At 38.4% G+C, this 23,040-nt stretch overlaps 1 protein-coding gene across 1 annotated transcript in view; it reads right to left on the bottom strand.

Annotated features, from left to right (window-relative positions):
• Positions 1–22,732, bottom strand: part of LOC121327769 (sex comb on midleg-like protein 2) — a 29,530-nt gene extending 6,798 nt beyond the window's left edge. The window contains exons 1-9 of the mRNA XM_041271964.1: positions 22,637–22,732; positions 21,242–21,310; positions 19,550–19,620; positions 18,839–19,073; positions 18,082–18,168; positions 17,507–17,752; positions 1,904–2,181; positions 1,476–1,611; positions 445–648 (exon numbers count right to left, since the gene is read on the bottom strand). Coding sequence (XP_041127898.1) covers positions 445–648; positions 1,476–1,611; positions 1,904–2,181; positions 17,507–17,752; positions 18,082–18,168; positions 18,839–19,073; positions 19,550–19,620; positions 21,242–21,310; positions 22,637–22,658 — 1,348 coding nt within the window. The 5' untranslated portion in view covers positions 22,659–22,732. The remainder of the gene's footprint in view (positions 1–444; positions 649–1,475; positions 1,612–1,903; positions 2,182–17,506; positions 17,753–18,081; positions 18,169–18,838; positions 19,074–19,549; positions 19,621–21,241; positions 21,311–22,636) is intronic.
• Between the last annotated feature and the right edge of the window lie 308 nt (positions 22,733–23,040).

Below are 23,040 nucleotides of genomic sequence, written 5' to 3'. Positions count from 1 at the left end.
AACACTCAAACACAGGGCTTGCCATCATGAAAGGGATCCTCAACTGGTAAAGATAAACAGTTCCCAGCAGCAGGAGCATGACAGATGGCAGTGTAGGTCTGAGCTGGCTGGCAGCAACCCCACCTGGTTACCCCTTATGGGAATGCAAGACTTACTGATTTAAAAATGGGGTTTCTGCTCAGTTTGTCAATTCCCATTACATCAAGCTTTTGTTCCTGTACAAAGATGACATCAATTTTATTCTCACAACAAACTGGTGGTTCATGCTTCAAACCTATGCAGAAGCAACCTGGGCAAGCTTTTTTTATATCTATTGTGTCAAAACAGAACTGTACACAAAGAGGTTAGAGTCACATCAAGAAAACCCATTAATATTTCATACATGACATAAAGGAACAGGCACAGGAATGGGAACAGTGTTTTTTTGTACACGAGCAGCAGTACCTGTTATGACCTCCCCGCCGTGCTGTCCCGTCTTGAGGAAGTTAAAGACAATTTTGGGCTGGTAGGCACAGTCCACACAGGCCTGCACGGCCTGCTGCAGCACTATGTTGACGGGACCGGGCCCGAAATGATCTGAGAGCTGCTGGACCTGCTTCCTGTCCAGGTGTGGCCCGCAGTTCCCATGTTTGTTCACATAAACACACACTGAAAATACACCACACACACACACACACACACACACACACAAAAAGACATGATTATTTAATCTTCTAGGTAAGTTCATAGGTCAACAGCCAGCATGTAACAGTGATGTTACAATTATAGCTTTGCCAGGGTTTGAGTTCCCCACACAATGGCAAAAATGACCTAAATAAATATATCATCATAAGTAAATAGTAAAGTATGTGTGGAACACACCGAATACAACAAAAAAAGTAGTGACAGATTTGAAGAAGGCTGCTTTAAAAAGATGCCATTATGCTTTTTTTTCCTACATGGTAGGTCTGTCCAAACAGAAATTGGGAACACGTGTTTTAACTGGATCAATTTTAGCATGGGAGTGTCCTTGCCCATTTCAAGCCAAAATGGCTATCCCTGCAACGACTTCAACATTGTATAAATCGTGTTTATATTTAGGTTAGTGAACATCAGAACACAAACATACATAATGATGCGCAGAACAACAGATTCCATGGAGTCAGGACATGGAACCTTACTGTATTTCAAACTTTCTCAAGGTTTTTTTTTTTTTTTTTTCTAGGACTTCAGCTTAATGTACACTAACAGTAGATTCCATGGGATTTCTATATATATATAATTCATTATATAATATATATTATATTATATATAATAGACCTTATACCTGACATATGGAACCACCATGGACAAAGACATATGAAAAACAACAACAGGCTATTTAAACAAAAATCAGCTGCAATAATACAGATATTGACAATGCTACTCTTACTGTATAACACTGCCATTGTGCCATAATGCATGGAAAAAAGATGTAAACCAATTTTCAACTTTACCTGTGGATACGACTGCTGGGTTTGTATTGAGGTGATTGAGCCCGTCCTTTGGTACCGGAGTGCTGTTAAATTTAGTTTCCAAAGCTGCTGCAGGAGCCGCAATTATGATTGAGCTCTGGACTACTCTAGGCTTCCTCTGAAAAACAAAGAACAAAAGTTGTCAGATGAAAAAATAAATAAAAATTCCATCTTTAAAGGTTACATATAAATTCACATACTCTTCTATTTAACACATTTTTATATGACTCTTTTCTAGTTTTTTTTTATTAGAAGGCGTGTTACCAAATCCTGAAACTAGAAAACCCAAGGCCTTTTAATTAAAAGACGCCTTTATTCAAACAAATACACACTTCTAGAGTAGCAAACTTGTGCTCCTGGTGTGTACAAGAATTTAAGCAAGCAAACATAAAGTCAAATTGCTGACGTACCTTGCTCCCAGGCTTTGGGCCCTTCTTTTTGGGTTTTGGAGCGTCTGTGTTGGAGGTAGTTTTGGCTGCTGCGCTTTTCTGTTCCACTGCTGCTGCGGCGGCTGCTGCTGCTGCTGCTTTCAGTAAGGCGATGGTTTGGCTTTTGGGCCGTCGCCCCCGGACTCCCTTCCTGACGGGCAGGGGTGGCAGGGGGGCGGCTTTCTGCAGCGACTGCATGGACCGTCTGGTGGATTTGGAAGAGGTGGAAATGGGTGTCGGGACACTCTTTGGAAGAGTGACTGAAATAAACATAATGGAATTAAACTCAATGAGATGCACATCTTAACATTGACCAGCTTTCTATTTGAACAACTAACAACTCAAAAAAGGCAACTGCCCAGGGTCACAAGCAGCTGAGCTGGGGTTTTATATTCTCCCAAAACCCTAAAATATACCAAACAATGCACACCGACAGAAATATGTATCGACTACTAAACAACACCAAGACCTTGGCAAATAAGGGCCTTGGCAATTCTTTGCATTCCAACATCAGCATATTTCAAACACTCTCATAAGTGGCTTTATGTTTAATGCTAACCACAGAACAGATTTAGAAGTAAATTAAGAGACCACTGCAAAATTATCAGTTTCTCTGGTTTTACCATTTATAGGTATGTGTTTGGGTAAAATGAACATTTTTGTTTTATTCTATAAACTACTGACAACATTTCTCCCAAATTCCAAATAAAAATATTGTCATTTAGAGCATTTATTTGCAGAAAATGACAACTGGTCAAAATAACAAAAAAGATGCAGTGTTGTCAGACCTCGAATAATGCAAAGAAAATAAGTTCATATTCATTTTTAAACAACACAATACTAATGTTTTAACTTAGGAAGAGTTCAGAAATCGATATTTGGTGGAATAACCCTGATATTCAAGCACAGCTTTCATGCATCTTGGCATGCTTTCCACCTGTCTTTCACATTGATGTTGGGTGACTTTACGCCACTCCTGGCACAAAAATTCAAGCAGCTCTGCTTTGTTTGATGGCTTTGTTTCATTTTCTGCAAATAAATGCTCTAAATGACAATATTTTTATTTGGAATTTGGGAGAAATGTTGTCAGTAGTTTATAGAATAAAACAAAAATGTTCATTTTACCCAAACACATACCTATAAATAGTAAAACCAGAGAAACTGATAATTTTGCAGTGGTCTCTTAATTTTTTCCAGAGCTGTATATATATTTTAAACTTAAACTGAGATATCGACATACAAAAAAAAAGTCTACATGTTCCTTAGGCCACTGCAAAATAAAGCAGACTAGGGATTTCATACCTTGTTCTTGCTTTATAATAGTGCCATTGTGCTACTGGCATATTTCAAGGATGTGACCTTTGATCACTGCATTGCATACAGCACTTGTTCATCTTTTTTTCTGATAGTTTACTAGAACAAAAGAGCAAGTTATTCAATGGAAAGTGAAGTATTAATTCAGGGCTGGGTGAGGGGTGGGGGCAACCAACAGATGCATGTATGCTTGTTTACTTAAATTAGGCCTGTGTTCTCCAGCGAATAGACAAAAAATATAAAAAAAAAAAAAAAAAAAAAAAAAAAAAAAAAAAAAAAAAAAAAAAAAACCTGAAAGGATATTGCTCTACATTTAAATTACCCAAAACTCAAAATGATACAAAAAAGCAATATGTAGAACAAAAGCTGCTAAAAGAAAACCTTCAAACATTTAAATTAGCTGTAAAAAAAACCCACAACAAATCTAATACAAACACAAAAAAACTTTTTATCTGAAATTAGAGAATTCAATATTTAGGAATTCCCCCTTCTCTATCTCCATCTCAATGAAAAGGGCCCCTGTACTGCTAAGTGCATTTTATTCTCTTGTTTCTGGTCTCACCTCCCCCTGTCCATAATGGTTACTAATGAGTTTGAAATCCCCCTCCCTTGGGGATCCCCAGGCAGAACCGTCTCTGCTAGCTCTGCACTCACAGAAGCCAGCCTTTACAGTCCTTCTGGTTAGGTTATTATCTGACCTTCGCCTTAAACCATCACAAAGACTGTGCTCCCAGGCACAACACACAAAAAAGTGCGCAAAGTGGCAAGTTCTACAGGCATGACACTATTTTGAAAATATGTTACCCCTGTGCTTTTGCGAAATACAAACAGAAGCAGCACATGCGCATGAGCTGCACTGTTTTTCTTTTCAGAACTTCTACAAAAATGATGCAAGAGAAATAGCTTGCAGGTCGAGACGGTGTTGACCAGGATTCATGGCACAATGGGACTGGTTTAGAAGTTCAACAGTGTTCTGAAAAGAGTTTACAATGAAAAGCATCTGAAGGGTTTGGCTGGAGTGCCAGCATGGTACGGCAAATATTAACCTTGAAAAAAAAAAAAATCAGGGTTGATTATGTTACTAAAAAAAAAATATCTAAGAAGAAACGTCTAAGACAGATGCTGTTACTGTGCAAAACATGAAATCTCTCTTTTTAGTTAATCTGCTTAATTTGTTTTGTTTTAAATTTGCAATGGAACATGACGCCTGTTTGTGAAAATCAAACCACCAACAGCTTCAGAAATGAACTGGTCTTTTATAAGCAAGAAGAAAGAAGAGCAAATTTTATAAACATGAGCCCATCTCCTATATTCTATTTAAATTAAGCAAAGAAAAAAAAGCTCCCCTTTTCAGCAACATTATAGAGGACCCATACATAGCAGTAGGTACACTGCTGCACCCTGATATCTTTGCTGAAGGTCACATCGCATCTAGACGACTGAAGTAAGTCTGAACTACAAGGAAACAATTAGGTACCAGGAAGCAGCTGCAACAGTTTCTCTGAAATATCTGGATAGTCCAAATTGAAGTATAAATTATAAGCAAATAACTATCATAAAGACATTCAGCAGGTCCAGTGATAATATTGCAAATATTACAGACAAGAAAAGGCATCTTCAAACCAAAGCACTTCTTTAAGCAAGACCAATTATGCAAATTGTGTACCAGATTTTGTGTGCTCTTATGTTCAATGTGGGTTAAATAGAGGCTGTCATTTCCAGAGGTGAAAGGCTAGTGGATTAGCCCCCAGCGCCACCTAAAGCCCTCCATTTGCAAGCAATTTTAAATGAAAAAGCTTAAAAAGGTACTGCAGAGGCATATGGAGCTGATCAGGATGACTTCATTCTCAGCCAGACCTCTTGACCCGCATGTGAGCAAAAAAAAGCTTTGACTGAGATCAGCATCTTCCACAAACACGCGAATAGTTTTCAAAACTCACTACCTTCCCAAATATTTAAATTTCTCTGGCTATTCTTCTTGTTAACTTTAATTTTTACATCAGTTGCTGTTAATATACTTTAACATATTCCAAATCGCATCCATATGCTTGTAGAGTGGATCGAGTTGATTTGGCTATTGTATCACACGTCACTCATATTACCCAACAGGAATTTAAAAAATACATCACCATCTGCAGTTCTACTAAACATAATGTCCAATGTTCTTTATCATTAATTCTTGTTGAATTAATTAATTATAATGTGTCCATCATGCTTACATTTAGTTTAATATTAATAAACAAAACAGACATATTTAAACATTCAGAACTCCTGTTCATTCTTAATTTTATATTATTGTTATTCAATGAAACGGATAACATCACATTTTAAACATAAAATTATTAATATCTTATGGGAAACATACACGTTTAAAAGAAAGTTATGTACAATATTTTGAAAAATGAAACCACATTTTGGTGACTGGTGAATTACATGTTTACATTTGCAAATACTAAAAATATGCAAACAATTTTAAAAAGTTGCTTTGTACTTATTTCATTTAGGCATCCATAACATTAAAACATTTAAAAAATTGTACTTAACAGCTCAAACTATTTTTTGTATCTATATCTCTAAATGATTTAACTGTAGCAATTTACATTTATTGCATCCTTAAGCTGTTTTGAACAGATTCTATTAAAATCTTTCTAATTCCAAAGCGTTTAACATTTCTAAAATTCCCTCTATTACATACTAGCCTTTTATACACGGGCATCATGCAAGTTCAAGAATAGTGCAGGAAAAGCTTAGATCTGCACTATTACAAACAAAAAGATTAGGGCTCAGAGCAACAAGAACTCAATAATAAACTCCCTGCAACGGCTCTTTGCACTACAAAAAAGAAACGCATCTAAACATAACACACAGTACACAGTGGTTTAATTATTACCAAAAACGAAGTAAAACTATCACTTCAGCAGCCAAGCATGCATGTGGTAAGCGTAGAAAGGAAGTTCAGATTAAAAACAACAGAGAGCTTCCTACAGAGGCCAAACAAAGCAATAAACGCACCCACTGCAACAAAAGCTTACAAACAATGTAAATATTCTCACCTTGGGGAAATTAGGATGTGTTCCTTAGCAAGGTTTCGGTGAAGCCCACTGCACTGCTCTCAAGTTCACTACTCTAAAGACTAAGCTTCTCTCTCTCTCTCTCTCTTTTTTTTTAAATCTAGTAGCAAACTAGCAACAAAGGCCATGCTGACAGAGCAGCGCTGAAGTTAACAGTGAATGTGCAATAGGCTATTTGCATTGGAGTAAAGAAGGGGGGCGGGGGTGGGAGCACAGAGCTCATATGCATATTATCTGAGGTCTGTATTGACAGTGCTCATCAGTCACCTGCTCTCTCTATCTCCTCCCCTGCATTAAGCGGGGAGCAAAAGGTTAAAAAGGGTCACAGAATCCAAAAGGGAAGATTCCATGCCGTTTCCATCAGAGGGGTTTTAGGTACCCCCAAGGAGCATATGCACGGTAACTATCGCCTATTCAAGAATCCTGGAGGAACATGCTAAAAACATGAAAAAGCGATAGCATAACAGCATTTGCAGAAAGCTTTAAAAGTATGTTCAATTAACGTTTCCCTGAGGTATGATGACTGAAAAGACACACACACACACACACACACAAAAAAAAGATTTAACTTTTAAATATAAAGCTTTTACCTCATAATTACTGCTAGTAGGAAACTTTAATACTACTTTTCCTTTTACAATTTCTATTTTTTGATTTGCAATGTTAGTTACAATATTAACCCAAACCTTCTGAGATGAAACCATGTACATTAAACAACAACAACACAAACGAATAACTAACTAAGCGAGTCCCTTTGATTCCCCAGCAAACTGGTATAAAAATCATAGTTTAATGTATAGTTTATTTTAATTTCCACAAAATACCTTTTCATTTGTAGTTTTGAAAATGTTTTTTGAAAATATCTAAAAATAACACATTTGGGTTTTTTTTTTTTTTATTATGAATTTTTAAATAACAAAAACAATTTTTTTTTTTTTTTTTTTTTTTTTTTTTTTTTTTTTTTTAAATACCAACTGTAATATGATATATTCCTATTTTACCTTATTTGTTTTATACAGGTGCATTTTCACTAGGGATACAATTGCAAAGTTTAAAGCTTTGAAAATAATTTCTGAATATATAATAAAGATGCTGACCCTACTGAGTCACACAGAACTCAGAACTGTGTGTATTGATGTGACATATCTTTGAAGTGGTATTAAAACAGATTTTAAAACACCCTTAACTTTCTGTAATAAATTGTACTTTTAGAAATGCTAAAAATGTCCAGTCATTTTGTTACAGACTTAAAAATTCGACAGGATAATGTCTTCATCATGTGATGGTGGACTACGAAAGGTTATTTTTAAAAAGAGCAGTTCCCCTCTATTCCTGTAATAATCACACCAAAATGGGCTGACCTTTTAATTCAGCACATCTCAGTCGGCAGATTAAAGAGCCAGTTTACGCTTGTGAGGGGATCCTGAAATGTTTTAGAGATCAGTTTGTTATCAGGATAAAAGCCACCACACCACACATATGGTTGGAAATAGTTGGCCACTGGTTAATCTTTTCTGGACGATCACTGGATTTAGAATGTGGAAGCAAATGTGTTTCATGTAATGTAACTGTGATGCAAGACAAAAAAATCCCTTTTACAACACAAAGACATAACAGCATGACATCTAAGATTACGTTGCTTTATCCCCAGAGTCCATGCAACCCTTATAGATGCTTTCAAATTAAATTAATCCTGGATATCCTCTTGCACCAAGTGCCAGGCAGTGTCTCTAGGCACCAGTGTTTTCTAAGAGGCTCTGGTAGTAGCTACTTTCCAGACAAAGGTTACTAGTCTGGAAAAAAACTTAATGATTAAAACAGTGGTGAATTTTAAGATCTGTATCCTTGATTTTCTCATATGCACAAAAAAGCCTGCTTTATATCAGAGTGGCTTTTCTTTAGATATATAAATGTAAGCACAACTATATCTCATTATACCTTGACAAGTACCATTTTAGTCTTAACTAGCTCGCGCAGACTGACGCCTCGCCCTCTATACTTCTCTGCACAGTGATGCAAAATGCACCAATCTTTGTGAGGGTCAAAATATCCACGGTGTTCGGAGCGTGAACATCTTAGACTTTCCATTGTGTTTTCTTAGTATAGGGTGTTAAACGCTGTTTAGATCATTGCAATAAATAGACATCCTGTCTTAACCACTCGCAGTTCAGGCTGGCTGAACGCATTCAGTGACTGGATAGAGACATTGACATTGTCAATAGGGCTCATCGACTCACCAACAGACTGAGACCTCCCTTAGAAAAGTTTGCCACAGTAAATTTGCATGGTAATTGTGCAGTTTACCCATGCTACACCTTGCATTTACCGTAGGTTGCCATGTTTTTCAATATGCTTTACCACACCTCTCTAGGCTTTACAATGCTTACCTATGCTTTTCCATATTTTCACTATGCTTTATTACACTTTGCAATGCTTTTAGTCTGGGAAACTTTTAGAAGGGCTGTTTAAACAGTTACAATATTTTTAGTGTGTGAGTTTTAAGTTGTAATGTTTTAAGACTTTTATAACTAAGGTTAATGTTAGTACTGTGTTATCATGGAGTGTTTAATGCTAAAGACTGAAAAATACAGAAGCTGGAAGGAATGGGCGTTTTCATGCAAATACATGAACAATGAACACACAATTAAACAGTACTGTTGTCCCCGCCACCCTGTCCAACCAGTCTGGTTCACCGCAGTGAAAGCATGCAGAAAACAGCAAGCTTTTATAGACATTCTGCTTTTCTTTAATCACTTTCATCTAGGACTCTTCTGTTTGTGGTTGGGGGAGGAGTTTTAACACATCCCTCACCTCCACACAGCTTATTTCAAATGACTTCTTTAACAACAACAACAACAACAAGAACAAGAGGATGGTTCCAAAAGGATTAAGGGCACATTAACACCAAAAATGCATCTACATTTCCTGAATTTACAACATCTGTAAGAGGATTTCCTTTTGAATTATTTTTTAGCGAAGCTGCTTTCTTCAAATCGGATTGTCTGAAGGCAATGGGTTGAAGCTGTTTAAGTTGAGCTGCTTTTGCTGGGTATTTTTTTTATTAATAAAAGGTAAGTTTAGCCGTGCATGGTTTTATTGTTGTGTTGCCACTATATTAAGCAATGAATGAATGGGATAGTTTTTCCACATTCTGTGTTATATCACATATGCAAATTTGCTTTAGTCCATTTCATTAACAAAATTACAGGTAAACTGGATGGAGTGAGAGAGCATGCAAGGACCATGTTTTGCATGGTCAGATTGTGTCCTGCTATAAATATTTAACAACTGCAAATTGGCTAAATTACTTTAAAAGCAGCATACTCCAGTCTGTAGATCAATGTGGGGACATTATTACCAATACAATCAGATTAAGAGGTACAAATAGAACCCAGCTGGAATGCTATAGCTCTTCTGCTAAAAACACAAATGGCACAAGAAACTGAACTTTCAAACTATTTACCAAATACCAAAACACAAGCCTAAAATAAACCCTGGTAAAAAAAAAAAAACCTTCTGTAAGATGACAACCAGTTGGTTATTTGAAATATTTATACATGCAAGCTTACAGTGCACATACAGTTTTGTTATGTTTTCATGGGAGGTTTCTATGTTATAACTTTGAAAATGAGTAAAGAGCTTAATAACTTTGGGGGAACAAAACAATTACAGACTGTTCGAGAAAGAAAAATACAACACAAGAATCTACCCACTAGCTACTAATACTGTAGGTCTGTGAGCACAATCATTTGTGAGCGCACGCACACTGGCACGATTTGCCACACGAGAACAACACTGTTTTAGTTCATTCCAAGGTACAGTGGCTTGTGAAAGTACTGACTCCCCTTGGCATTTTTCCTATTTTGTTGCCTTACAACCTGGAATTAAAATGGATTTTTGGGGGGTTTGTATCATTTGATTTATACAACATGCCTACCACTTTGAAGATGCAAAATATTTTTTATTGTGAAACAAACAAGAAATAAGACAAAAAAACAGAAAACTTGAGCGTGCATAAGTATTCACCCCGCCAAAGTCAATACTTTGTAGAGCCACCTTTTGCAGCAATTACAGCTGCAAGTCTCTTGGGGTATGTATCTATAAGCTTGGCACATCTAGCCACTGGGATTTTTGCCCATTCTTCAAGGCAAAACTGCTCCAGCTCCTTCAAGTTGGATGGGTTCCGCTGGTGTACAGCAATCTTTAAGTCATACCACAGATTCTCAATTGGATTGAGGTCTGGGCTTTGACTAGGCCATTCCAAGACATCTAAATGTTTCCCCTTAAACCACTCGAGTGTTGCTTTAGCAGTATGCTTAGGGTCATTGTCCTGCTGGAAGGTGAACCTCCGTCCCAGTCTCAAATCTCCGGAAGACTGAAACAGGTTTCCCTCAAGAATTTCCCGGTATTTAGCGCCATCCATCATTCCTTCAATTCTGACCAGTTTCCCAGTCCCTGCCGATGAAAAACATCCCCACAGCATGATGCTGCCACCACCATGCTTCACTGTGGGGATGGTGTTCTTGGGGTGATGAGAGGTGTTGGGTTTGCGCCAGACATAGCGTTTTCCTTGATGGCCAAAAAGCTCAATTTTAGTCTCATCTGACCAGAGTACCTTCTTCCATATGTTTGGGGAGTCTCCCACATGCCTTTTGGCGAACACCAAACGTGTTTGCTTATTTTTTTCTTTAAGCAATGGCTTTTTTCTGGCCACTCTTCCGTAAAGCCCAGCTCTTTGGAGTGTAAGGCTTAAAGTGGTCCTATGGACAGATACTCCAATCTCCACTGTGGAGCTTTGCAGCTCCTTCAGGGTTATCTTTGGTCTCTTTGTTGCCTCTCTGATTAATGCCCTCCTTGCCTGGTCCGTGAGTTTTGGTGGGCGGCCCTCTCTTGCCAGGTTTGTTGTGGTGCCATATTCTTTCCATTTTTTAATAATGGCTTTAATGGTGCTCCGTGGGATGTTCAAAGTTTCGGATATTTTTTTATAACCCAACCCTGATCTGTACTTCTCCACAGCTTTGTCCCTGACCTGTTTGGAGAGCTCCTTGGTCTTCATGGTGCCGCTTGCTTGGTGGTGTCCCTTGCTTAGTGGTGTTGCAGACTCTGGGGCCTTTCAGAACAGGTGTATATATACTGAGATCATGTGACAGATCATGTGACACTTGGATTGCACACAGGTGGACTTTATTTAACTAATTATGTGACTTCTGAAGGTAATTGGTTGCACCAGATCTTATTTAGAGGCTTAATAGCAAAGGGGGTGAATACATATGCACGCACCACTTTTCCGTTATTTATTTTTTAGAATTTTTTTAAACAAGTTATTTTTTTCATTTCACTTCACCACTTTGGACTATTTTGTGTATGTGCATTACATGAAATCCAAATAAAAATCAATTTTAATTCCAGGTTGTAAGGCAACAAAATAGGAAAAATGCCAAGGGGGGGTCAATACTTTCGCAAGCCACTATAGATAATCACTGAAACTTGTATTAAATAAACCAGAGTTTTGTATCACAGCTTATCATCCATTTTTGACCAATAACATCACAAGCTTGACCCTCCCCCTCCTTCTTTTACATAATCCTACTCACCCTCCCTCAAGAACGACAGTACAGTTTATTTGAGAAACAGTAAAGTGAGCAGCCCATCACTGTGGTTGGTATGTGACTAAAATGTGGAAAATACAAAAGTTTTGTTGTTACTTCTGATCTTGTCTGAGCCTTGACCCCTCCACCCCTATCCTCTCCTGACCTCACAACTGCTTGTCATCAAGGTCACGAACTGCAAACTCCCAGGGGAGACTGAAGCTTGAGATAAGTTCAAGGGGAAGGTGCTGCAATTATATGAAAAAATTAAATTGACTACTGCTACTTTACACTTACCTTTACCTTGGTTTAACACATTAAGTGGCTGGCTTAATCTTACACATTTATCAAAAAAAAGTGTTGTTGTGTAGCTTTACAAGACCAACAAATTATCAATCCAGCAATGGCAAATGTTCAATTAACGTAGTAACATTCTTCTCATTCCAATTTCTGTCACGTACAGTTCTATTCATTATGTGTGATGCTTAGTGTCATAAATCACTGGTACCTCAACAACACAACATAACATATGTTCACCGAAAACAGTTTAAGAGGAAATGAAAATGTACCAGGACACAAAAAAGACATTAACTGGAATTCCCCCAAGCAAAAAAAGACAGCTTTCAATCATGAATTCACACAGCCTTAAACAGAGGCATCAGTAGTGGTTAAAAAAAGAAAAAACTGGTGAGATATTCATGCTTTTGACAGATTTAATTATATATATATATATATATATATATATATATATATATATATATATATATATATATACACACACACACACACACAGTACTGTGCAAAAGTTTCAGGCAGGTGTGAAAAAATGTTGTAAAGTAAGAATGCTTTCAAAAATAGACATGTTAATAGTTTATATTTATCAATTAACAAAATGCACAGTGAGTGAACAGAAGAAACATCTACATCAAATCCATATTTGGTGTGACCACCCTTTGCCTTCAAAACAGCATCAATTCTTCTAGGTACACTTGCACACAGTTTTTGAAGGAACTCGGCAGGTAGGTTGGCCCAAACATCTTGGAGAACTAACCACAGTTCTTCTGTGGATTTAGGCAGCCTCAGTTGCTTCTCTCTCTTCATGTAATCCCAGACAGACTCGATGATGTTGAGATCAGGGCTCTGTGGGGGCCATACCATCACTTCCAGGACTCCTTGTTCTTCTTTATGCTGAAGATAGTTCTTAATGACTTTTGCTGTATGTTTGGGGTCGTTGTCATGCTGCAGAATAAATTTGGGGCCAATCAGATGCCTCCCTGGTGGTATTGCATGATGGATAAGTATCTGCCTGTACTTCTCAGCATTGAGGAGACCATTAATTCTGACCAAATCCCCAACTCCATTTGCAGAAATGCAGCCCCAAACTTGCAAGGAACCTCCACCATGCTTCACTGTTGCCTGCAGACACTCATTCGTGTACTGCTCTGCAGCCCTTCGGCAAACAAACTGCCTTCTGCTACAGCCAAATATTTCAAATTTTGACTCATCAGTCCAGAGCACCTGCTGCCATTTTTCTGCACCCCAGTTCCTGTATTTTCGTGCATAGTTGAGTCGCTTGGCCTTGTTTCCACGTCGGAGGTATGGCTTTTTGGCCGCAAGTCTTCCATGAAGGCCACTTCTGACCAGACTTCTCCGGACAGTAGATGGGTGTACCAGGGTCCCACTGTTTTCTGCCAATTCTGAGCTGAAGGCATTGCTGGACATCTTCCAGTTGCGAAGGGAAGTAAGCATGATGTGTCTTTCATCTACTGCAGTAAGTTTCCTTGGCCGACCACTGCGTCTATGGTCCTCAACGTTGCCCGTTTCTTTGTGCTTCTTCAAAAGAGCTTGGACAGCACATCTGGAAACCCCTGTCTGCCTTGAAATTTCTGCCTGGGAGAGACCTTGCTGATGCAGTATAACTACCTTGTGTCTTGTTGCTGTGCTCAGTCTTGCCATGGTGTATGACTTTTGACAGTAAACTTTCTTCAGCAACCTCGCCTTGTTAGCCGAGTTTAGCTGTTCCTCACCCAGTTTTATTCCTCCTACACAGCTGTTTCTGTTTCAGTTAATGATTGTGTTTCAACCTACATATTGAATTGATAATCATTAGCACCTGTTTGGTATAATTGTTTAATCATACACCTGACTATATGCCTACAAAATTCCTGACTTTGTGCAAGTGTACCTAGAAGAATTGATGCTGTTTTGAAGTCACAGGGTGGTCACACCAAATATGGATTCGATTTAGATTTTTCTTCTGTTCACTCACTTTGCATTTTGTTAATTGATAAATATAAACTATTAACATGTCTAATTTTGAAAGCATTCTTACTTTACAGCATTTTTTCACACCTGCCTAAAACTTTTGCACAGTACTGTATGCGTGTGTGTGTATACATAAGCAACATATGTGAAACATTCTAAACCAAAACCTACTTAAAGAAAAAAATACAAAACTAAAATCATATCCACCGCAATGTCTCCATTCTCATTTGCAAAGACTCCTATATGAAACCATTACAGTACAACTGGCTGACGAGCTTGCTTCACACTCTGAATTTGTTTTGCTTGCTGTGAGGACAAATCAGTCACTACTACACTGTCTAGCACCCCTTGTCCAGGCTGCAAAAGAAACATTAGACTACATTACAATACAGACACACTCTAATGTATAACAATTACACGATCATCTATCCTTTAGATACATTTTCAGGCACTTAAATCTTATACTCTTGAAAGACTACACTACCCACCCATCAAAGATTATTACACTGCTGTTTACCAGAAGAGAGTTATGTGCATCTTGTAACTATCTCAAGGCTTCAGGCTGCGGCTGGTTTAAAAAATATTACCCAACTAAGACATAAAATATATACATAAAACCAGCCATAACTTAACACAGCTAGGCCAGTCTTATTTAGTGGTAACCACAAAAACAGATGACCACCAGCCAGTAAACAAACCAAGCTTTACATGCAAGCCTCCTCAAATACAAAAATCTAAAGCAGCCATTTTTTTTCATTATAAAAATAACCCCTATTTGATATAATGAAGAACTAATTTTTGTTTATGTAGCTTTTTTTCTACCAGCTGTAATTACTTTGTGTTGGTGTACCACACATTGGCACTGCTGTAATACATCTTATCTTCATATTCCTGTACTAGTTGTCATTTAGCCCTGGCTTCACTATCAGTTGATAATATATAGGGGGGGGGTCTGCCTGTCCGCACATTTGTCAATCTGTATGCCGCACTTACATTTTTGCATATACACTAATCCACCGCATAGAACCTATGCTTTTTGCTGCTACGTAAATTACCCGACGCAAATGTAGCACACAGCACTGTGGCAGTGCAGGAGCCCTGCACAGGGAGAGGGGTTTTGTGCAAATGTACATTTTAAATAGAGTGTATTTACTGTAATTAATTAACAATATACCTGACGCTCCTGGGACAGCCTGCCTGCTGTGTGTGATTACCAGCTATGGATACTAAATAGCAGATAGGTGAGTTAAAGCAGAGCGACGGGTATAAAAAGGTTCCATTTATTCACCTCAGGGTTGATGCAACATCAAAGCCAACTGGGATAAAGCTGAAGCTGAAATTCACTGAAACGAGTGAGTGTGTGTGTGCGTGAGTAAGTGCGACTGAGCTGGAAAGAACCGGAACCTGGGATGGACACCGAAGAGTGAGTAAGCAAGTCGAAACTCTAACACCCGGGCGACTAGCGGTTCTTTTATTATTGAACAGAGAAGATTAGTTCAGAGAGTGCAGATCCCATCAAAGTTTGATTTCTCTGTGTTGTATGTACTCTGTGCGCTACCATATGTCATGTAAGCTGTTCAGTGTGTGACTATGTAAATAAATCCTGCAGAAATATCAACTTCAACCTCCGTCTCGATGGCCTGCCTGCATGCGAATGCATGCACCCCCAAAGCAGACGGTTACCCTAATAAAAGCAGAACCTCAAAATAGTAATTGTCTGAACATAGTAATTATTAGAGCTGTGTATAATGGTATTTAAAACAAGATTAATTTATCCAGCTTTTTACATATCGCCCTTACTGCAGCTCTAAATATTCTTTGTAGATCCAGCTATCAAATCCACTTGTTCCCTCCTCTGAAGCCATTTTGTAGCAAGACGATATGAAAAGCACGCGCAGGGAACATCCAAGGTTTGACTTGCACTGTTGAAGCTCTTTCTGTTTCCATGTTATGCATTGGCCGCCGTCCTTTTTTTTAATGCAACTAATTAATATATATTATAATATATATATATATATATATATATATATATAATATATATAATATATATAATATATAGTATATATATATAATATTATATTATATATGGTGATATATAGCTATATATATATCTGGTGTGAGGACCCCACTCGACTGACCATTGAAATGAGCTCCGGCACCGGTTAACCTTAAGAGACGTGGGGGTGTGCTAATTATCCATGAATGGGACATTTAGCTTGCAGAGGTGGGAGTGACAAGTTACTGGAAAAATGTAATCAGATTACTAGAACACACTACATGTAGTGTGTTGCTCTCCAACACTGTATATAAACTTAGGGATTTTGAAACTTGGGTATCTGGTGTTAATCAATTTCGGTGCAGATGTATGGGAAAAAAAAAATCATTTTGCATTCTTCCACAACTTGTTCTTTGTGCAACCACTTTCATTCTGTGCTAAAACAAAGAAAAAAGGCTGTGGAAATTTGGCAATATACAGTTGTTTTTTTTTTTCAGAAAACTTGTTAACCCCAATGATACTAACATTTCCATTCAACGTACACAGATACCTAATGTGAATACACAAAGTATTACTAAGTCTATCAGATCAAAGTGTCCCAACAGTAATGAGGTCAGATTGAGCCTTGGCTTGTGGTCAGTGGGGATGTACTGTGGTTCAGTGTAATGTCATCTCATTACTCAGTCTTGTTAAAACCAAAATCTAACAGCCAACACACTATAAAGCACTCTAAAACCACAGAGACTCCTCGTCTACTGACAGTATGCAAGAAAAACGCATCATAATGACTGCGGCACCACAAACTATTCATATTGCTTCAGAGTCAGTGCGTTTAATTAGTGAAAACTGCTGCTCTAACTGTACCAATTTACCTGCCACGTGTTGTAACACGAATCGTTAAGATGATGTACGAATTGTAAAATAAACAATTTGCAAAGCATTGGTGATTTTGAAGTGTGCATGCCTGCTTTATAACTAGGAATTTCATCTGTTACTTTAACACTTATAATATTTGAACACTTAGCGTTTTGCCATTAGTTATTTTTATTACAAAAAAGAAAATTAACATGACACTGACTTCAAAACTTGGGGTCATGAACATACACATAGACAATCCTATTTTTCTTGGACTGACTATGTACACAAACATTGGACAATATTTTCCCTTATTGACAAATCACAGGCACTGCCTCCTTCACAGTAAATGCATTACCTGGGCAACTTGCACACAGCGGGAAAACCAGGCTCATTAAGTCAAATTCCAAGTCAATGTGAACAACAAAACAAAAAACAAATAACATTCCCTTTCTACTGAAATGGGAGTTGGGCCCTTGGCCTGTGCAATGCTTACCACTGGTGCCAGGAGGCTGCAAGCTGTGCTTGGTCAAGAAACACCACCCAACTGGAAAGATGTCTCGCGAGTCGTACTTGCACCAGTAGTCAAATGCCCCTCTCCAGCCGTCGAACATGATAAATATTTCATCGCCTTTAACTTCTCCTATAGTAGCTGGACAAATCAAATAAGGGTTCTTCCTGTCCACTGCTTCCAGCTTCATCCCAGACTTGAAACTGTTCTGCGGGGGCCTGGGAGGTTCCTAAAACAGAAAGGAGGGTTAAGAAACAAATCAGTCTTTATTACAGACTGCTTAGGACCATTCAGCTAATCACAGAGAAAGTTGTACGCAACAACACATTACAAACAATTAAAAACAGTGTGTGTCTTCAACAAGCCTTTGCCTGTTTGTTGTATTGCTCCAGTTTTAAAAATGAACAAACGAAGTTGAAGTCCATGACTTTTATTGGCCCATTATAGAACAGACGGTTTACTGTACATTTAACTAAATAACAGCAGCAGGAGCTTTCTCCAGAGATACAGTTGGGGGGGGGGGGGGGGGGGGGGGGGGGGGTGGGTGGGGGGGGGGCGACTTTTAAAAGCTGTGGAAGGGGCCATTTCTGCTCCACTTAGTGTCCTCAAAAGAAACATTGGCCATGAGGAGGCATTCATTCGAAAACCTGGGAACACAAAAACAGATAGACAGATAGAGATAGATAGATAGATAGATATAGTATGTTTCAAGCAATACAAAAGCATCAATATTGTAACTTGTTATTTGTTGCCACAGCACCCCCTTGTGGCTCCTCTAGATAGGTGATCTTTGTCATTAGTGCAGATTTCTTACTTACTAAATATCTCAGTATCCCTGAAGAGATAATCGTCTCCTCTTTAAGCGATGAACCGAGATACAAATAATAATTGGGCATTCCAAATTGGGGAGAAAACAGGGGTAAAAAAAACTATTGACAACAAATAAATTTAAAAAAAAAAAAAAAAAAAAAAAGGATCTGCATTAGGTTTTAATGAGCAATCCGTTTAAGTGCAGTGCTACTTCAAACACAATCAATTTACTAACAATGCTGAAAGACTGGGAGCAGCATTTGTAGTCCTATTTTACCACCAAAAATTATTTTACTGAATAGTGACTGGCAAGACTGGCACAATATTCAACGTAGAGTTGTCCTTGGCAGTCCTTAGCCAGAAACCTAAGGCAAAATGAAGATAAAATGTAAACGTACTTATACCCAGTCCAACTCCTGGCTCCTAATCATTGAAATATTATACTTCACTGAAGTTAGTTGTAAAAGCCAGGACAAGCCGTGTTATCAGGTGCAGAGGTGTTCTCACCGAGCGGTGGCTGCAGCATGTCTCCGTTCTTCTCACAGGTCCCTATGGGCTGGATGTCGGAGGAGTCCACCAGCCTCCAGAAGTCATTCTTGTTGTCGCTGCCGTCGAGCCGCAGTCTCAGCCGGGCGCCCGTGATGCCCATGACGGTGGCGATGCACACGGAGGTGAAGTTGCGGGGGTCATGTGCTTCTAGTTTCATACCGACTTTAAAATCGTTGCTAGGTGGGTTTCTAGACTAAGAGAAAAAAAAAAAAAAAAAAAAAAAGGTGTGAGGAATTTAAACTTCTATTAAAAAAGAACTTGTCAAGCCATTAAACTAATCTAAGCAGCCTGGTAAATAAAACAGATTTTACAACCAGTGCTGTAATAAAACATTTTGTATTTCTTTCTGTATTTTCAAATTACAGAAAGAGTTGCATATTAACAATGTTCCGAATAGGCCGCATTTCTAGGCAGATGCAGAGCTTGATACACAGAAAATTCCCCAAATTCACGTACTTACAAACAACAGCCTCCATTGCCAGAAAAAAAAAAAACAAACCCTCTTTTACGACTCGTCCCCTTGTACACTTCATGGTTAGTTATGGCTTTAATGTTCACAATTTATTACAGTATTCGTAGAGGGCAACAAAGGCACAGCAGAACTGCAAGTTACTGGAACCACAATGATCCTGCACACTCCCAGTAAAAGGTATTGAAATTGGAACAGACCTGTTTAAAACAATGCGAGGGAGCTGGGGTAGCGCCTGTCTCCTTCAGGTATTCATCCCAGCTGAAGCTTTCTGAAAACAAACAAGACACTTCAACAGTGTGAAGTCAACAAGCTGTTTATGAATAATGTAACAAAGCAGAATTTTAGGACTTACTGAAGTAGATTCTAGTTTCAGTGTGGCAGTGTTCACAGGAAAGAATAGAACATTAACTTGCTTAAAAGTTTGAAACAAAGATCACAATTGATTTAGTCTATTATAGCACTCATGTACAACCCGAGAAAATAAACTTGTGTGATAATTAACGGTTACGTGTGTTTAAAAAAAAAAAAGAAAGAAAAACATACATTTAGGTGAGCACTTAAAAAAAACAGTTAGTTTCTGAACAAATCTCAATTTCAGTGAATTTTAAGTTTCCACTATCGTGTGTTTTTGAACTGTGAAGGATTATCAGCATTTCCTCGAGTCCCTCCCTAACAGTCCTCAATTCATTTAAGGTTTTAAATTGCTTCTGAATGTACAGCCAATCGGAAACAGCATTTGGGTCTATGAAATTATCCTGTTGTACAAAGCACTGATTGCTCCTGCTGAATATTGTGCCTTGAAATTAAAGCCACGTTTTTTTGTACAGAATATAATTTATATTTCAAATTAATAGAAAATGCTGCTTAAGATCACAGTGAAGCTGGCGCTGCCAGGCTTAAGAAGCTTAGAAGTAAGCTTCACTTGCTTGATATGGAACGTAAAAGAAGAAAAGGAAGAAACCAGGGGTCTCCCCCAAACACATTGCGGACCACTGCAGTAAGACTGGCACTGCCAGGCCTCTATGGATGGAAGTGAGCTTCACTTCCTCTGAGGAGGAGGGGTGCTAGAAAAGAAGAGGAGGAAAAAGGATAGCCAGAGATATCCCCTTGACTCGCTGAGAACCACCCTCGCTGAGGTGAGACTGGTGCTGCCAGGCCTCCAAGGTTGGCATGCGAGGTTATGTTACCCCAAGGTGAGCTGTTGCAAAGGGGGTGTGGCATAGAGGATGGGAGGAAGGGAGGGAACAAAAAGCAAGAAATGAAAAAAAAAGGTGTGTACAAGGGTTTAAATAGGGAAATTAACAGGTAGCAAACAGGGGAAGGAGCCATTTAAAATTATTATGTTAATGTTACAAAACAACAAGCAGCTGACTGCTAAACAAGTCCTAGCTTAAGGAAAAGAAATTTTTTTATGGTTTCACTGCTTCTAAACAAATTCAAGTATAGATCATTCAGATTTTTATTTTTTTTACAGTTTTGAAAAAAAAAACATCTTCTAGATATAAAATGTTCCAGGACAGGCCATGTGTTGAGTTGTTGCTATCTGGGATGCAATAATACAATTCTGACAGCAGAGGGCTCCCCAAGTCAATTCATGAAATCATTTGGGACTGTACCAGCGGTGAAAGTAACTTTAATTTCTTACCAGTACTGTTGTTAAATTTTTTCAGCTGAGGATTTTGTATGGTTGCTTACTTTTTTTGCAAATGGAGGAGAGCTCAGTCTCTCTATTCTTTCCATAAGAGGATATTTCAGACTGAAATTCTTACCACCACGTCGTACCAGACCGTACCGGTTTACTTTCACCTCTAGACTAGCTTTGCAGGTTCAACTCTTTTTTAGTTTTGATGTCTATTACTTTTGTTTGAAGTAGCAAGTCCTACTGGTACCTCTGTTCTGGGAGGGGCTTGTTGAAGAATAACTCTTCCCTGTCTTTTCCTTTTTAATATCTTTTTGATCTAAAAAGCAAGAGATGAACACAGTCGATTACTACAAGAAAAAAAAAATGAAACAACATAACAAGATTTGCATATCGTGATACTGTATTATACTGTGACATTAGTGTATTGTTACACGCATAAAAGAGAAATATCACAGTAAAAAGTATCCTTGAAATATGAAACATGTACGCATTTCCTGAATTGTGTGTTTTACTTATTTTGTGAAGCACCTTGGGGGTATTTAGTTCCAAAGGGCTTTTTAAGTTTGAAACTGATCCTATAATAGCCTGTCTGTCTTTAAGTAATCTAAGATACTCTACAATTAATACACTTCTACAGTTCTAGCAATATTTTGTGTCTTTTTATAAAATGTAACAATTTCGAGTTTGCCCACCATTTTGGTTTTCTCATTACAGCACTTCTACTGAGACAACAAAGCTTACATTGTTAACTGGGTGCAGAAGACATCTGAATACACTGTTTGCTTTAATTATAAACCCCCTCGGGTTAGACGTGCTCCATGACTATTAACAGAAGTCTGGGTCAAGGGTTTTCTAACAGCTAATTACTTTTCCCATGCCGCTTGTCTTTTCAGTAATCTTACTCCCTACATCATTGCGATCCACTATGTGTTAACAAAACATACATACTAAAGAACATGGAACACATCTAATTCCATCCAGCATCTCAGAACCACTTAACAGAAAGAAACAGATCCACATTCGCACCCTTGCATACAACCCCTTGAATTCAACAGCCTTCATTTTATTTCAATACTCGCCACTTCAATGGGTGTATTTTTCCTTTCTGAACAAAAGGTTTATGTAAATACCCTCTTTGTGAATGGCAAAATCTAGAACTAAATACGACACACCCTTTATAAAATCTTATAGCTGTCCTCGTTAACAAAATCAATACAGCAAATACTAATGCATTCTAGTTCATCTGTGTGATATATGCTCTACCCCATTATGCAAAAGCAGTTCCTATTTGGGCCATTCTGTACACAGGCACATGCGATTCTTCTGTACAGCTACAACAGAACATGATTTGTACGAAAATCAACCATTTCATTTCTTAACTTTCAGAAAAGTAAATGGAGACGTCAATTCTTAAGGAACAGCTAAAGGTTTAAAACAAATACTGGTATTGCATTTATTGCAGCGAGGACTCTGTCATTATCCTGCACCCTGATGTACTACGATGGAAGCATTTTTTACGGTTTTTAAGTGGAGTAACTGTCAGTTTGTCACGTTTTGTGTTCTTGTTTAATGTGCAATAATTGCGAGTTCTCAAGCTGGCCATGGCCGGGCATAAAGGAAAAAAAGAAAGCACGCCCCTTACCTTTAGTTGATGTTCTCCCCATGGTGCCCACCTGCAGGTTCAGTACCTCCTCGCACAAAAGTACCTGGAGGCAGGTGACCGACAACTCAGCTTCCTGTTAGACACGCAGTGATGGCTTCCTGTAAATGATAGGAACAAGACTTAATTAACATGGAAACTGCCCCCACAAAAGACAAAACCGCGCACAACGCTGGACAGCTGAGCACAAGCGACCAAGCAGCCAGTAGTGGTTGTGTGGTGCTTTGAAGAGGCTGCTAGCAAACCAGGACATAGGGAGATGGGGTGGAGGAGTGCTAATGGAATGGGAATGACAGCGGTACTAGTGAAGTGTTCCAAGTTAAAAGCAGCTTGTTCTAAAGATTGATGACCCCCTTGAACTGCAGTAACCCTTGAGCTTGCACTCT

This window comes from Polyodon spathula, chromosome 15 (assembly GCF_017654505.1).
Source record: "Polyodon spathula isolate WHYD16114869_AA chromosome 15, ASM1765450v1, whole genome shotgun sequence".
Classification (NCBI taxonomy): domain Eukaryota; kingdom Metazoa; phylum Chordata; class Actinopteri; order Acipenseriformes; family Polyodontidae; genus Polyodon; species Polyodon spathula.
Note: the sequence above shows the minus strand (reverse complement) of the source record. Positions and strands in the feature narration are given on the sequence as shown.